This window comes from Caloenas nicobarica, chromosome 16, assembly GCF_036013445.1.
Source record: "Caloenas nicobarica isolate bCalNic1 chromosome 16, bCalNic1.hap1, whole genome shotgun sequence".
NCBI lineage: Eukaryota > Metazoa > Chordata > Aves > Columbiformes > Columbidae > Caloenas > Caloenas nicobarica.
Window position 1 is genome coordinate 3,698,048 of NC_088260.1, and position 14,464 is coordinate 3,712,511.

The 14,464-nt window shown below is 56.9% G+C and overlaps 1 protein-coding gene across 12 annotated transcripts in view; it reads left to right on the forward strand.

Annotated features, from left to right (window-relative positions):
* Positions 1–14,464, forward strand: part of NCOR2 (nuclear receptor corepressor 2) — a 226,376-nt gene that overhangs the window by 161,362 nt on the left and 50,550 nt on the right. For 11 of the 12 annotated variants that reach the window (XR_010607082.1, XR_010607083.1, XM_065646424.1 and 8 more), the window contains exons 15-17: positions 4,996–5,120; positions 6,415–6,587; positions 9,118–9,180. Coding sequence is in view for 10 of the 12 variants with exons in the window: in XM_065646424.1 (XP_065502496.1) it covers positions 4,996–5,120; positions 6,415–6,587; positions 9,118–9,180 (361 nt within the window). In the remaining 2 variants the exon portion in view is untranslated. The remainder of the gene's footprint in view (positions 1–4,995; positions 5,121–6,414; positions 6,588–9,117; positions 9,181–14,464) is intronic. The other variant, XM_065646421.1, reaches the window with a different exon arrangement.

A 14,464-nucleotide genomic window follows, 5' to 3' on the forward strand; every position in this document is an offset into this window, starting at 1 on the left:
CAAGTGGCTCCAGCTGTGCCAGGGCTTGGGAGTCCTGGTTTGGTCCCTCCTGATTTCAGGACCAGACAGGAGTTGGTGGTTTCTGTGATGTGTTCACGTTCTGTAAAAGCCCAGCACACTGTGGTGTTGGCAGTGGAGGGGACGCACCTGCGGGCAGCCAAATGGCATCCCCTGTGCAGCCAGTCCACCCTCAGAACCTGGCGACAGAGAGAGATGTCACCCCCAGCCAGCACTTCGGCTTGTGGACAGGCTCTCACACCGTGACCTGAACCAGTTCCCCGCCAGCACGTCCACCAGCGAGGAACATGGCTGGGGCGATGGGAACTGGTGGTAGATTTTGAGGGTGCTGTGGAGCAGGGAGTGAGGGGCGACTGAGAGAGGACGTGGGTGCCTCGGTTGCAAGGTTGATGCCCGGAGAGGTGGTGGATGCCCCATTCTTGGAGACATCCCAGGCCAGGCTGGACGGGGCTCTGAGCAACCTGAGCTGGTGAAGATGTCCCTGCCCGTGGCAGGGATTGGACTGGGTGACCTTTGAAGGCCCCTTCCAACCCAAACTGTTCTATGATTCTATGCCAGCATGGCCTGTGGGCAGCAAGGGAGGTTTCTGCGTGGGGCTCTGGTGTGGTCCCCGGTCCCCTGCCGCAGCCCGGCACGTCTCACCACGGAGGGGCCGCGGAAGGCAGGAGCTGTCATTTTTTCGGGGCTTTGCAAGTTTTGGAAAATAAATAGCCCTGCGCCGTAGGTTAAGCTTGGCATCCTGGCGGATTAATCACGTTGGCTGCAGCCAGCACTGTGAGCCCCGGTGACGAGAGCTGTGGTTTATAGCTGATGATTCATCGACTCGACTTAGAGCGACCACGTTATTCCAGCAGATTGCAAAATCAGAAGAGGAATGTTGTGGTTAGTTTACGGCTTAACTATGCAAATCGTCAGGAAGCCTTCAGAGCCGGAGAATGTAAGGCACAGCGCGCCCAGATGGCTGGGCGCTGAGCAGGGGCCGGGAGCCGGCGATGGGGCTGTCGGGGACCGGCCGCTCGCGGGAGCCGGGGAGCGGGGAGGTGAGTGATTCGGGGGGAGATGAGGGACCGGAGCTGGCAGGGAGCGCATGAGCAGGGTGTTTCGGAGGCGGGAGATGTGCCACCGGCCGGGAATGGGTTCCTGGCTGGTTTCACCGTCTCTGTGCCAGGGCGGCAGGCGTCTCCGGCGGGGCTGGGGAAGGGCAAAGGTGGGGAGCTGCTTCTCCCACCTCCTCCTGCCCTCCTGTCCTGCTTGCAGAAGCAGGCAGCGCCTCGGCGGAGGAAGTAAACAGAGTGGGAGGAGCTGCACCTCTTCCTCGCCAGGGCTTTCCCCCAGCCAGACCCGCTGCCGGGACGCGCAGCGAGTTGGTCGGTTTTCAGCAGGGCCAGTGTTTCGCTGTCTGGGACCTACCTGGAAGCCGGTGTCCCCTGAAAGTGCACTCGGAGCCAGAGCTTTCGAGTGGCTGAAATCCCGGCAATGTGGCAGCCCGATGGAGCTGGCCGGGCAGGGCGAGCCCTGTCACCCTGAGGGGAGCTGGGTGCTGGGGCCAGCACGAGTCCCTGCCCACCGGCCATGGCGAGGGGGCGGCCGGTGGCACGTGCGGTGTTCCCGGGAGGGCTGGCAGTGCTCTGCTCCTCTCCAGCTGCTCCAGGGCCAGTGGGAAATTGGGGCAGAGGTGAGCAGATGTTTGTAATTATGGAGCAGCTCATGCCGGAGCATGGGGAGCGCACGGGGAAGGAGGCCGCCCGTTCCCGCGGACTCACAGCACGATCAGCCTCTCACTCATGCGTCCCAGGTGCGATTTTTGTCCTGGGGCCTTTTTAAATAAACAGGATGTGTCGGCAGCAAAACCAAGCAGCAGTGATGCTGAGGAGGAAGGGCGGTCTGGCGGTTAGAGCCTCTGACCTGGGAGGGAGGGACAGGAGGGACAGCCCTGCCCTCTGCCACAGGCATCTTCCCTGGCCTCGGGCATGTCCCTTCACCTTCCTGTGCAAGGTGGGGAGCACGTACCTTCGCCTCCGGGAGATGAGGTGCCTCATCCCCAAGGGTCAGGGACGTAGGTGGAGAGAGGTTTAAGTTTGCTGGGAGCCGAGCAGATTTGGTGCTGGCCTTTGGCATGTCCATTAAGAGCTGACCTACCTGCTGATCCACCTCTAACCGGGGCGGTGTGAATCAGAGGGAAATATGGGCTGGTAATTGGGGAAGCATTTCCTGGCCTGTCACGCTTTGGGATGGCGTCCCGTCCCTTGAATCATCCAGAGCTGGTCCGCGTCCAGCGCTAAGAATAGCAATAGCTTCCCCGTGCACTGCAGGGGCAGCCGGGGGGACCGGCCAGCTCACGGGTTCCTGGCTGTGACTTCCCGGCACTGTCCCATGCCATGATCTGGCACCGATGTCTGAGGTTTTGGGTGGACCAAGGTGGCTGCTGTGGTCAGCCGGGGGGTGTCCCACCTCCTTTCTCTACATGGCACTTGTAGCTGAGCTCTCGCATGGTTTCATTTGGGACTCTGAGGTGGCCGCTGCCCCCCAGGGCTCTGGGTGCTTCAGCCATCCCCGCAACCTCCAGTCCAGCACGTACCCCAGCTGGGATGGCATGGGATGTAAGGTGACATTTGTGAGCATGGCTGTCCCCAGAGGTGCTTTCCAGGGTGTTTGGGGTGCCCTGCTGTGCAGCAAGCCCTAGCACAGGAGATGAGCCATCACCGTGCGTTTGCTGGGGTTCAAAGCAGCGTGTGGCCAGGAGCTGCCTTCAGATGAGGACACGAACGCAGCTGCGGGTTGAGCAGGGGACAGTTTTCCCACTGTGGCCTCGTGGTGACGATGCATTGCTGCCCAATGTATGCGTTGCTGCCCGATGTATGCATTTCGTGCGTCTCAGCCCAGCAGGAGGGGGCTGGCAGGTGGGTGCCCTCCCACAGTGTGCGGGGTGCTGTGCCATCCGGCTCTGGCTCCTGGCGTGGGTCACCCTGCCGTGGCTGGAGCAGGGCAATCACTAGAGGGCAACCTTGGATCAAGATGCTCCTTTGCAGTGGGAGAAGCTCTAATTTGATGTCCCATCATGTTGGGCTTGAAACCTTGTGGAGGAATGGGATGCACAGTAGCTCGCTGAAGCTGGGTCACCGGGGTTTGCTTGTCCTTGTCGTGCCAGAGCTCGGTGGATGTCTCCCACAGAAGTGCCTGTGTTGCCACATGAGCTTCCATGGCCTCTCGCACGTCTCCCTGCTTTTCCACCCCTGCATTTGCAGGCTGGCTTGGGGAACTCGGTTAGCATCACTGCCATCCCAGCCCATTCCTCTAGGGCAGAGCTGTGACCGCTGCTTGTGGTGGCAGTGCCTTGGTTTGAATGAGCACGGAGACGAGGTGAGATGATGCTGGAGCTCCCCTGGGGAGCCCACGCCAGCCTAGTGCTGGGGCAGGGACTTGTGCGGTCACAGCTGGGTTCACGGCTGCAAAGAGAGCTGTTCCTTGGCCAGTTGCTGCAGGAGACAGCCCGTTCCCCAAGCCTTAGAGATTTGTGGACTTTGGAAAATACTAAGTTTATCAAGTCCCCACCCCAACCATTCCCTGGATCCCCTCAGCCTTGCATCCCACTGGGCCCTTCCTGGGATGCGGTGTGAGTGAGCTGATGGGGTACGGAGTGTTTGGCGTGTGTGCCGGTGCCGCAGGGGCTGGCCGAGGCTGCCACATGTGTGCTACTGAGCGGGCTCCTGGCGGCACAGCTGCCTCCCCCCATACAAAAAGGAATTGAAAGTCCGTGGGGCTTCAGCGGTGGCAGCACTTGTGTTTTAAGGACTTGTATTGAAGCAGGGCCTGAGAGAATCAGAAACTTTTTTGCTAAACTGCTCCAAAGCCCAATTTGACAGCTCTGCACTTCTCCTTTTAGCACCAGCCCGTGGGGCAGAGGGTTTAGCTCATACCCAGTGCCACTGCGGGGGGAACTCCCATGATCAGGCAGCCTCCCAGTTCCTGCGCACTGGGGACAGGCCAGTTCTGCTGGCTCAAGGGATAGGGACACACCTCATCCGCGCTTGCTGAACAGCTGCGTGCTGGCCAGACCGGGCCACCTGGGATCATACTTTCTGTTGATAAACCCGCTTTAAGGCAGTTTCCCCCCTATTACATTATCAAGCCCTTTCCCGAGGGGTGGTGGAAGCCTGGTAGCTTGGGCAGGGGCCGGGCGAGCCCGGGTGGGTTTCCTGGAGCGAGCAGCCTCGCGTTAGCCAGGAGCAGAATGGTTTAATAAATCATTTCCGTCTTTAATTTCTGCTTCTCTATGAAATGCCTCTGATTTGCCAGTTGCCAGAGGGAAGGGAGGTCAGGGGAACCAGGCGTCCCCAGCATCCTCCTTCCTGCAGCTGGTGGAACAAAACCCAGAACGATTGCAATCGCTGTGTCCCTCAGGTACAGCAGCGGCGCTGGGGTGGTTGGGTGCACGGGCTGCACCCAGGGTTCTAGTCAGAATGGAGAGGGTGGGAAGCCGGGCATCTTCCGTTCTCAGTGGTATGGGGCCGTAAACTTTCCCCATGGGCCATGTCAGATGCTTGGGAAAAAGATCACAGAGTTGGTATCGCTGAGCCTCGGGGCATCTCTGGTGCCCCCATCTCCTTTGTGCTCCAGCAAAATGCATGCTGCCGGCTGCAAATCGCAACTGATGTTGCTAAGCCATCATCTGCAGGGAGCTGGGGTTGATCTCACCTCCCTGCTCGCTGCTGGACCCCGGGGGAGCTGCAGGGGCTGTTCTGCTGCCTGGAACAGGAGACAGAGCACGGCTGCCTCATCCCAAACTCCCTCTGATCTCCCCAGGAAGCTTTCAGCCCCTGTGGCCTCCGTAAGCGCCCTGCCAGTCCCTTCTGCCTGCAGCGCTTTTTCCTCTTGGCCGCTCACCCCTCAGCATTGTTTCGACGCGTTTGTTTAGTTTGGCCCAGGTGCTGCGATGTATCTGCTTCATGGTTTTGTTTTACCTCCCTTGTTTTGCAGCAGCAGCAGCAAATGCCCCGGAGCAGCCAAGAAGAGAAAGATGAAAAAGAGAAAGAAAAGGAGAAGGAGGGAGAGAAGGAAGAAGACAAGCAGGAAACAGAAAATGACAAGGAAGAACTGACAAAGTAAGGACAACCCTCCCTGTCTGGCTCGCAGCCACCTCCAGCAAGGGCTGGGGCTGCGGTGGTGGGATGTGCAGTGGGATGCAGTGGTGGGACACGGCGTGGTCCAGGGCTGTCTGACCCCATGCAGGTCCACATGTGCCCACCTCACCTCCTCCGTGGGCAGAGAATCATAGAATCACAGAACAGTTTGGGTTGAAGAGACCTTCCCAGCTCCCCCAGTGCCCCCCCTGCCATGAGCAGGGACATCTGCACCAGCTCAGGTTGCTCAGAGCCCCGTCCAGCCTGGCCTGGGGTGTCTCCAGGGATGGGGCATCCACCACCTCTCTGGCCAACCTGGGCCCATGTTTCACCACCCTCAGTGTGAAAAAAATTTCTTCCTTATGTCCACCCTGAATCTCCCTTCTAGTTTAAAACCATCACCCCTTGTCCTATCACAACAGGCCCTGCTGAAAAGTCTGTCCCTGTCTTTCGTATTGGCCCCTTTTAAGCACTGAAAGGTGCAATAAGGTCTCCCCGGAGCTTCTCTTCTCCAGGCTGAACACCCCCAGCTCTCTCAGCCTGTCCTCCCAGCAGAGCTGTTCCAGCCCTCTGAAGATGCTCTCCTCTTCATTCCTCTTCCTTGCTGCTCCCAAACTGGGAAAGCAACTCTGCTACACCTTTTTTTGTTTTTATAAACCAAATCGACCCGCAAATCCCCTCTGATCCTCCAGCTTGTTTTGTTGTTGCAAGAGCCTCTGGGAGTCAGAGAAGCGATCTGAGCGCAGCACTTCACCTTTAGCGTTATTGCTGTCAACGTGAGCGCTCCCAGATGAAGGTTTTCGGCCAGCCCTGCCTCCTACGAACCGGGAGGGAGCATCAGAGCCGTGGTGGGGAAAGGTTGGCACGCAGACCACGAGCTATCTGTAATGGGCTTAATACTTGGTTTAAAAGAACATCTGGCTTCATTATATCTAGGCTACGAAGACATTTACCAGCAGGTCCCTTTCAGGAAGATAAATGAGGAGGAGGCAGGGATGAATTTGAATGGTCTGGTATTAAACCTGTCTCTGTCAGGTTTCTGCGTGCACTCGGTGGTGGAGCTGCAGCCAGCTGCAGAAAGAAAACCCCACCGCAAATTACCCCACCGCCAATCCAGCCAGGAAAAGAGCCTGTGTGTGCAAAAAAAAAAAGCAGACCTGCCCCCCCAAAAGACCAACAAAAAAAAATATCCTCAAACACGTGCAGAGAAATAATTGCTTGACCTAAAAATCAGACCAACCCAACAATGTTTTTCTTCACTCCCTGTTTTTTGCAGGGACAAGAACGATGACACGTCCGGGGAAGACAATGATGAGAAAGAAACCGTCACCTCCAAGGGTCGCAAAACCGCCAACAGCCAGGGCCGGCGCAAAGGCCGCATCACCCGCTCCATGGCCAACGAGGCCAACAACGAGGAGGCGGCCGCCCCGCAGCAGAGCACGGAGCTGGGTGGGTAACAGGAGCACCGTGGCAGGGCTTTTGGGGTGTCCTTTCTGCTGGGCTGGGACATCACTCCCTGCTCACAGAGGGAGGCTTCTCCTTCGTGAAATGCTCCTTTTTGGGGGGCAGCAATGAGGTTGCTCTATCCCACAAATGACCCAGTGCGGTTCACCCGGATAAAGTTGGAGGCATTTGCAAGCCTGGCTTGTCCTGGCTGAGTGTTAGCGAGCTTTACAGCCTCAGAGGGAAAGTATTGCAAAAGACGAAAAGGGAAGCTGTCAGTTTTAGCAGCACGTTGGCTGGGTTCATGCAGGGCTCGTGCACCTCCTGCACCTGGAGATGTGCTTCCCTCTGCAGCAGTTTGGGATTTCAGTGCCCTCGAGCTCTGCACAGGAGCCTGCTCTGCCCTCCTGGGTCCCTGCCAGTTCTCCTGCCCATGGATCGTGGCCACGAGCAGCGGCCGGAGCTGTGCGATGCCACCGGGCCCGTCTTGGGTTAGACAGGAATTCACGGCAGCATCCACAGCCCCACGTTGGGTGCATCTGCCTCTCGCATCTGCAGCATCAGTAGTGGCCGCCCTGGAAAAATGCTCATGTATTGACTTAAAGAAGCCAACGCATCAAGGAATTGGGCTTTCATATATTTTCTGCTCTTATCAACTACAAGATTATTACTGGGCTACCTGAGGCAAGTAAAACTAAAAGCAGGGTGACTCCTCTCAGTTTCCTTGCTCTGCAGTTTCTTGCTTGTTCTGTTCCGTGTGCTATAAATCACCCGGAGGTGTTTCGCCTCCCTGTTCCTCTGCTGACAACTGGCTGAAGCCTCAATCGCAAGCGTTCTGTTTTCATACAGGCGACATAAATAGTTCCCAGCACAACGGAGCCCTGCTCTCCATCTCAAACTTGTTAAGCAATGCTGCAAAGAAGCAGCAGATAATGCCAGTAACTTCGATGGGATTTTTTTTTTTTTTTTTTTTTATCCCAGCATCTGAGAGTCTTTGATAAACTTCACTGTGAATACGGGGAAGACTTTAAACCGTGTTATACTGGGAAAAAGGAATGGATCGATTCCAGTGACATATCTGAGCAATTGGTTTCACTTTATGTCTCTCCAAGAGTGCTTTAATTTAGGTTGGCTAAGAAAGTTATTGCATTTTAAATACCAATTGAACATTAAAAAACAACACAAAACCGTATTGTGGTTTAACTGCAGCATGCCGGAGCTCCCCGTAGGCATCTGTTTCATAACTGCGCAACCTCAGTAAATACCATTAATCAAACCAAACGGGCCATTTCTTTGACATTTCTTTGCCATGCAATAACAGTCGTCCTCAAGCTGAGCGAAGGGCCTCGCGCGGCGCGGCGGGGACACTCGCTTTTACGTAAATGAGCATCGTGGCCGTGGCTCGTCCGGGGGACACACTGAGGTATCGATTTCCCTCCCTCTTGGCCGGTGTCCCCAGGGAGAGCGTTTCTGGGAGAGGTGGTGACCTGCGCTGGCTTCAGGAGGCGACACCTGTGGTTGTGCTCAGCTGCCTGTGAAGGAGATTTCTCTGCCTGATGCCGTGGGCATCAGAGTCCGTGTTGTTCTCCTGCAAGGTCTTGGCTTCTTGTAGAGCTTCTTGGAAGACGCTTCCTTCTCTCCTCGCCCATATTCTTTATCCTGAACCTATCAGCCTGTTTTCCATTTTAAAAGGACACTGTCAAAACATCTCTCATCACTGTTGAAATAATGCTTTGCCTGTTGTTTAGAGTAATAACCCCTTGGCAGCCTGAGCCGGAAATCTGTTTCCTTACCAAGTTGTTTTTTGCCTCTGACTCACACCCTGGTTTGTTATTGTAGGGTTTGCTCTAGTGCCAGGCTGCCAGTGGGACTGGTGCATAGTGAAGGCTTTATGCAGGACCTCGGTGTCCCCAGCAGCAGGGTGGGGGAGAGGGGGAGCGTCAGGTGCTGACACCCCTCTCCGACTCTCCCGGCTGGAGCAGCATTGTCCCCCTGCGATGGGCACGGCTCCGGGTGAACCCCCGGCGTTGCTGGAAGCGGCTCTGAGGTGTCCCAGAGCCCGGCGATGGCTCTGAGGGAGCCCACAGTCAAGCACGCTTGGCCAAACTCAGCGCCAAGGTGACACTGTTTCTCCGTCTCCGCCGAGGGTGACGGTCCCACCCTGCGTCTGCCACCTCCAAAGCACACAGCCGGAGTTGTCTCCGTCTTCGGTACCTGTTGTTGGCGGGCCAGGGTGCATGGCACCGAATCCGCAGGAAATCTGCTGCCACCCTCAAGCCATCTGGCTTCGCTTCCACTCCCAAAGTAGAGGTTTTGCATCACTGAGACGTGTCCCGGGGAGATGCTGTGCACGGGTTACCGTGCATGGAAAAGCCTTGAGAGCCCCCATCACGACAGCCTTCCCTGCAGAAGTATGTCTGCACGGCACAGCGTTCTGTCGTGTCTGGGGAACCGGGCACCGGACGGGGTTTGAGTGTTTGAGCATCTCTGAGCTCACCGGGTTTGCTGAGTGCTCTCCTTTCCTTCCTCCTTCCAGCTTCTCTGGAGATGAATGAAAGCTCTCGCTGGACCGAAGAGGAGATGGAGACAGCTAAAAAAGGTGAGCTGCTCGTTTTCTTTCTCCTGTCAGCTCAGCTGGAGCTAACCCAGCTGTCGGGAATGGACAGTGTCTGACCGCTGGAGTTGGCACAGGCTGGTGGGGCTGGATTCTGGCCATCTCAGTGCTGGTTTGTTTTTGGTGAACCTCGTTGGGGGATTTTGGGGGAGACATGCGGTGGTACAGGGGGCACGCTCAGCCTCTCCGGCCCCGGGAGCTGTGGTGACACCAGGGATGTCTGGGCTGCGACTGGAGCCCGCACGTGTCCCACGAGGCAGGTGCCCGCCATAGGAAATGGAGACGGTGCTTCGTCTGTTGCTGTTGCAGCTCCTGGTGTCTGTAGCATGAGGTGCCGCTTCACACCGCTCTCTGGAGATTTGTGCTACCAGCACTATCTGTTCCAGTCAGGCCAAGAGTGTTTGCAGCTCTGGGATTTAGGGAGAGGACGCTGAACCCCAGCAGTCTGCAGCCCCGTGTCGGGGAGCTCCGGGGAGCCGGGGCTGCGGGCGGCACGGGGTGACTTTACATCCTGGCCCTGATTCAGAGCCTTTGCTGAGACCTTTTTTAAAAAGTGCTGAGTGTAGCACAGCCCTTCTTGCCACTTCCCCTCCTCGTGCTGCTCCTGCGCCAGCTCTTTCACTGCTCCAATTTTTTTTGCCAAAGTCACGTCCTGTTGATGGGCTGTCGAGCTCACGTCCCCAGCCCCTGCATCCCACTCACATCGCTGCTGACTCGCCTGGCCCGGTGAGGATTGTAAATGGAAAATTAAAATGGAAATGAGTGCTGTTCGGGGATGGCAAATGCAAACAGGCGTGTTAGTGAGTTCAGCTCTGCTTGGGAAATGCACCTGCTGCCGGGATGGTGATTACACGTTCTGGAGTGCCGGCTGCCCAGGTGCCGATGGGAGCCGTGGACTTGGATTACTTTGCCTGTGAATATCCCAAAGTGTTTGGCTCACTCGCCTATAAGCTGTTCCAGCCCCCTTTACAATCCAGTGCCAGTCCTGCGCTATGCTGAGCAGGGCTTTCTATAGACGCAAAACTTGATAGATAGACTCTAATCAAACAAACTGGACAGGGGCCAGGTAATGGGGTGAGCAGGTGCTGAGCAGGGAGGGTTTGTTGGAGGGATCTTTTCCGAGCACTGCTTTGTTTTGGAGATCACATCTGGTTGTTAAAAAGTGCCTCTTGCTGGTTCATGCTGGATGCTGGAGGTGCTCTTAAGGAGTCTTAAAACCAGCTGCCAAAGCCTGCGTGGAGGAAGGATGAAGCGTGGGAGCACATAGAGTTATTCCAGCCCAGGGGCCAGGACGGGGCAGGGAGATTTGCTGGTGTAAAGCCCGTTTGCTGGATGTTTTCCCCTCCATTACAACCTGGGAAACTGAGATTGCAACACCAGACTTGTACAGAGAAGCCAAATTCCCCTTTGCCAGGAAGCAGCCGCTTTAATGCTTTGAACTGGCTCTGTTTGGCGTTTCCAGGGACCGGTGTGGTGGGGGTTTCCGACTCGCAGCGGCTGCAAAACTCCGTAGGAAACCTCAGAGGTTGGAGGCGGCAGAGCCGCTGCAGGGGGTGGCAGGTACCTGGCCTGGGGACACGGGCACCGTCCCCTCACCGTAAGGGCTCAGCCACCCCAGCCACACTCTTCCCCAGTTACTGGTACCAGTCTGAGCCCACAGCCGGCTGCTTCAGGGAGTTGAACAAGCAAGATGTGAGTCTTACGTAAAATCAGCCCTGACACTCCGGGGTGCTTGGGTGATGGGGGTGGTGCCTTTTGCTCCCAGCACCCACCAGCCGGGAGATCAGCCTGGCCTTGCTGCCCACCTCTGAGTTCTTTGTGCGTGGCGTGAAACCCAATGTCATTTCTGCTGGTGGAGGTAAGAGAAAACAGCCCTGGGACAGTGAGGTGTTGAAGTCGTCTCCTCTGCTCCCGAGCCACACGGAGAGTTTCCAAGCAGGAGAAGGCAGGACCGTGTCTGCTGGGAGAGACAATAAAGGGGAGTACCGCGTTATTAAAGATAACTAGGGGAACGCAAACCTAGCGAGAGGAAAGTTCTTGCTTAATGACACTTTTATTACGCAATAAACTTTGATTCACTAGTCTGCCAAAACGTGCGGAGATTGGTATAATGGCGGGGTAGCGTGTTTTCCTGATATTGCAGGAGGTTTTGATTAACCGGAGCTGCTCAAGGATTTCCCGTGTTCCCTTCTCGAGGGGGAGCGGGCAGCACCCGCGGCTCTGCAGCCGGGCAGGGTGCAGGGGCTGTCGGCAGCGGGACGGGGCTGTTCCTTACAAGGCAATGTTTAGGCAGCTCCTGCCTTTGGGGGACCGGCGGGCAGGAGTTCCAGGCAGGGGTTTTTCAGGCAGCGGGCGAGTGCCGGCCAGGAGCAGGCGGGCGGGTTTATTGCCCCGCGCCGCAGAGCAGCCGCGTTAGCGCTGGACCTGAACTCGATGAACCGGGAGGTTTCGGCCTGACTTTGGTTACCCTTTAAAGTCTGGTATCTGTTCTCACCCTGGCTCTGGGTTTTCCCCTCCCGGCGTCTATTAAGTTGTTTCGTTCTTTGAAAAGAGGCAATGTGGAAACGGCAGTTTCTTGCTCACCCGAGGTCCCCCTGCACCTTGCCAAGGCTCTTTGCTCCTCGCTCTCGGAACAGAGCTCAGCTCGGGATCTTTTCGCCTTTTCCCAGACCAAGGAAGCAGGGAACGAATGTAAAAAGCTGATGTCAGAGAGTTAAATAACTCATGAAAACTCCCGAATAGCTCATTCTGGGTAGATGTAAAATATTTCCCTGGATACCAAAGGTATTTTTTGGGGCTGATTTTCAGTTCTGCCAACAACCCACTTGGAAAGTAAGATGAGTTTTGGACTGACCTGAACCACTTTTTTCCCAGTTCCATTCTGTCCACAAAACTAAAAAAAAAAAAAAAAAAAGAGTGTAAACACATGCACCCCTAATTTGGGTTTGCACGGTTATTTCTAGTGAGCAGCTGGCTGCAGGGCGAGGAGAGGTGGGTCTTTGTGGGTCTTCACGTTCTTCCTCTATAGCTTCTTCAAGCTCTGTACCTTCTTCCCGTCGTCTCCCCTGTGCTCATGCTGGAGCCTTCCCTTCTCCAGTTAGAGATACTCACTGTGAAATCCTGCTGATGGTGGTAAATGTGGGCTGAAGAAGCTGGTTTGCAGCCAGTGCCGGTTGCTGTTTGTTGTCCCTCTGGCTGGTCCAGGGGCGGGACGTCCCTCGGGTCCCCCAGTGGGTGCTCTCCATCCAGGTGGGTGCAAGGATAGTCCCTGGCACCCGCCGCCACAGCCAGAGCGCTGGCATCTGCCGGCTCCAAGAAAACTGCCCGTTTGCCATCAACTTCATACCGAGATAACCTGGAAATTATGGGGATGGGGTGGATTAAGTGCCACGAGGGCAAAACCGCGTCCAAGGCATGAATTTTCTGCGCTTACCCTGGAAGAGGCTGTGATGAGCTGTAAGCCCGTCCCCACCATCCCAGGCTGGGGCTTTGCTGTTCTTGGGACCAGGTGTTACCTCTGGGACAGCGCTCGTAGCTGCCACCGTGCCCCACGGAGCTGCGTTTTCTGCCACCGTTGGCTGAACGTTTTTTGAGCACGTAGGAGCAAACTGCAAGGATTTGCTTAGTGAGTGTCAGCGAATGAAACACAAAAGGCCTGTCAGGGGGAACTGCTGGGTAATTACTATAATTTACAGCCTACGTTTTAATTTTGAGCGTTATTTTTTCAACAATAAGGGAGCAGGAATAATATCCAAACCAGGTGAAGGGAGAGAGCTGGGCCTGCGGGGAGCGGCGGCTGCACATGGACTCGCTGCCTTGTGCTGGGGACTCGACTTTCCCCGGCAGGACCAGAGGGGCTGGCACCTCTTGGGGAGCAGATGTCCCCAGGGAGGTTGGCTCCAAGGATGGGGACACAGCACAAAAGGAGGGTTGTGGTAGGATGGGGAGAGCCGGGCAGGTCCACAGTCAGGGCACTGGGCTGAGCGTTTTGTGCTCCTCCAAAGGGGACAGCTGGGAGCTGAGGGTCCCCAGCCGGGGCCAGCGGAGGGAGGAGATGGCACTAGGGCTGGGTTGGCCCGGAGTCCCCACTCTGTACCCACACCGCGTTTGGTGGCACTGCATCCCTCTGGAGAGGTGGCACGCTGGGTGTGAAAGCTGCTGGGCCACCAAAAGAGGTCTGGTGGGAGCGTGGCAGGCTGGACCCGGCTTTACCATCCCCAGGAAGGGAGAGCATCGCCCGCCATGGCGAGCGCACACGGAGCCAGCTGCCTGTGCGACGGTCCCTCCGGCAAAGTCCCCAGCGCCTGCAGGGACGTGGGCTCGCTGCCCGCACACCGTCCCCGCGGCTTTCCCTGGCACAGCGTCAGGAGCCCGGCGCTCGCCCAGCTTTGCCACCCACCGGCTCCGCGGCCCTGGAGAAGTTACTCACCTTCCTTGTGCCTCGGTTCTCCCACACGCTGCAAAGCGCCTGAGATTGGTGGGGGGAAGCAGCTCTGCGATGCTTTGGGTGGTGTCGCTGACTCCGTAGTGCCGGTCTTTGTCCAGGATGGGGTTACGGCACATTTTGGCTGTGCCGCAACCAGAAGCGCCTCCATCCTCACTCCCAAGAGGGAGCGCGGGTGCGAGAGGGGCTGGAGGATAGCACCAGGTACTGTCGGGTGTAGAGGAATAAGAACACCTAGTTCTTCCCCTGTAACCTCGATCTGTTAGTTCCCATTAAGGGACCCTTTTACAGGCTCCCTCTGCCCTCACCAAGCCCTCGGTGGGGCCGGGCAGCTGTGCTGGTGAGCCTTGGAAAAGCTCTGGTAAAAACCCATGGCTGCGGAGAGCCGAGGGGGCACAAGCTGACAGACCCTCCGGGTTTCTCCTCCGCGTTCCAGAACACCAAGCACGCACTATCGCGCTCTCTGGGCTCCTCATCCTTCCAGCCTCCACTTGCCGGTGCCGGAGCAGAGTCCCCCCGGCCACCCACGCATGGTGAGACCGATGCCCACGCCAAACCTCTCCCCATCCCTCCTCTGCCGGGGTCGAGGCGTGCCAGGGTGCCATGGCATCCCACCAGCGCGGCACTGGGCTCGCCGGCACGCACCTCCCCAAAGAAAAGCGCCTTTGATTCACTTGAGAGTGGAGGAAACTATTAGCCAAGCTTTGTTTTCCTGGATCCCTCCCCCTGCCGCTGACATTCAGACGAGAGCGAGGGAGACAGAAAGTGAGAGAGGGAGGGCGGGAGCGGGTGCCAAGCGGCCGCACCCCTTGTCAGCTTGGGTCA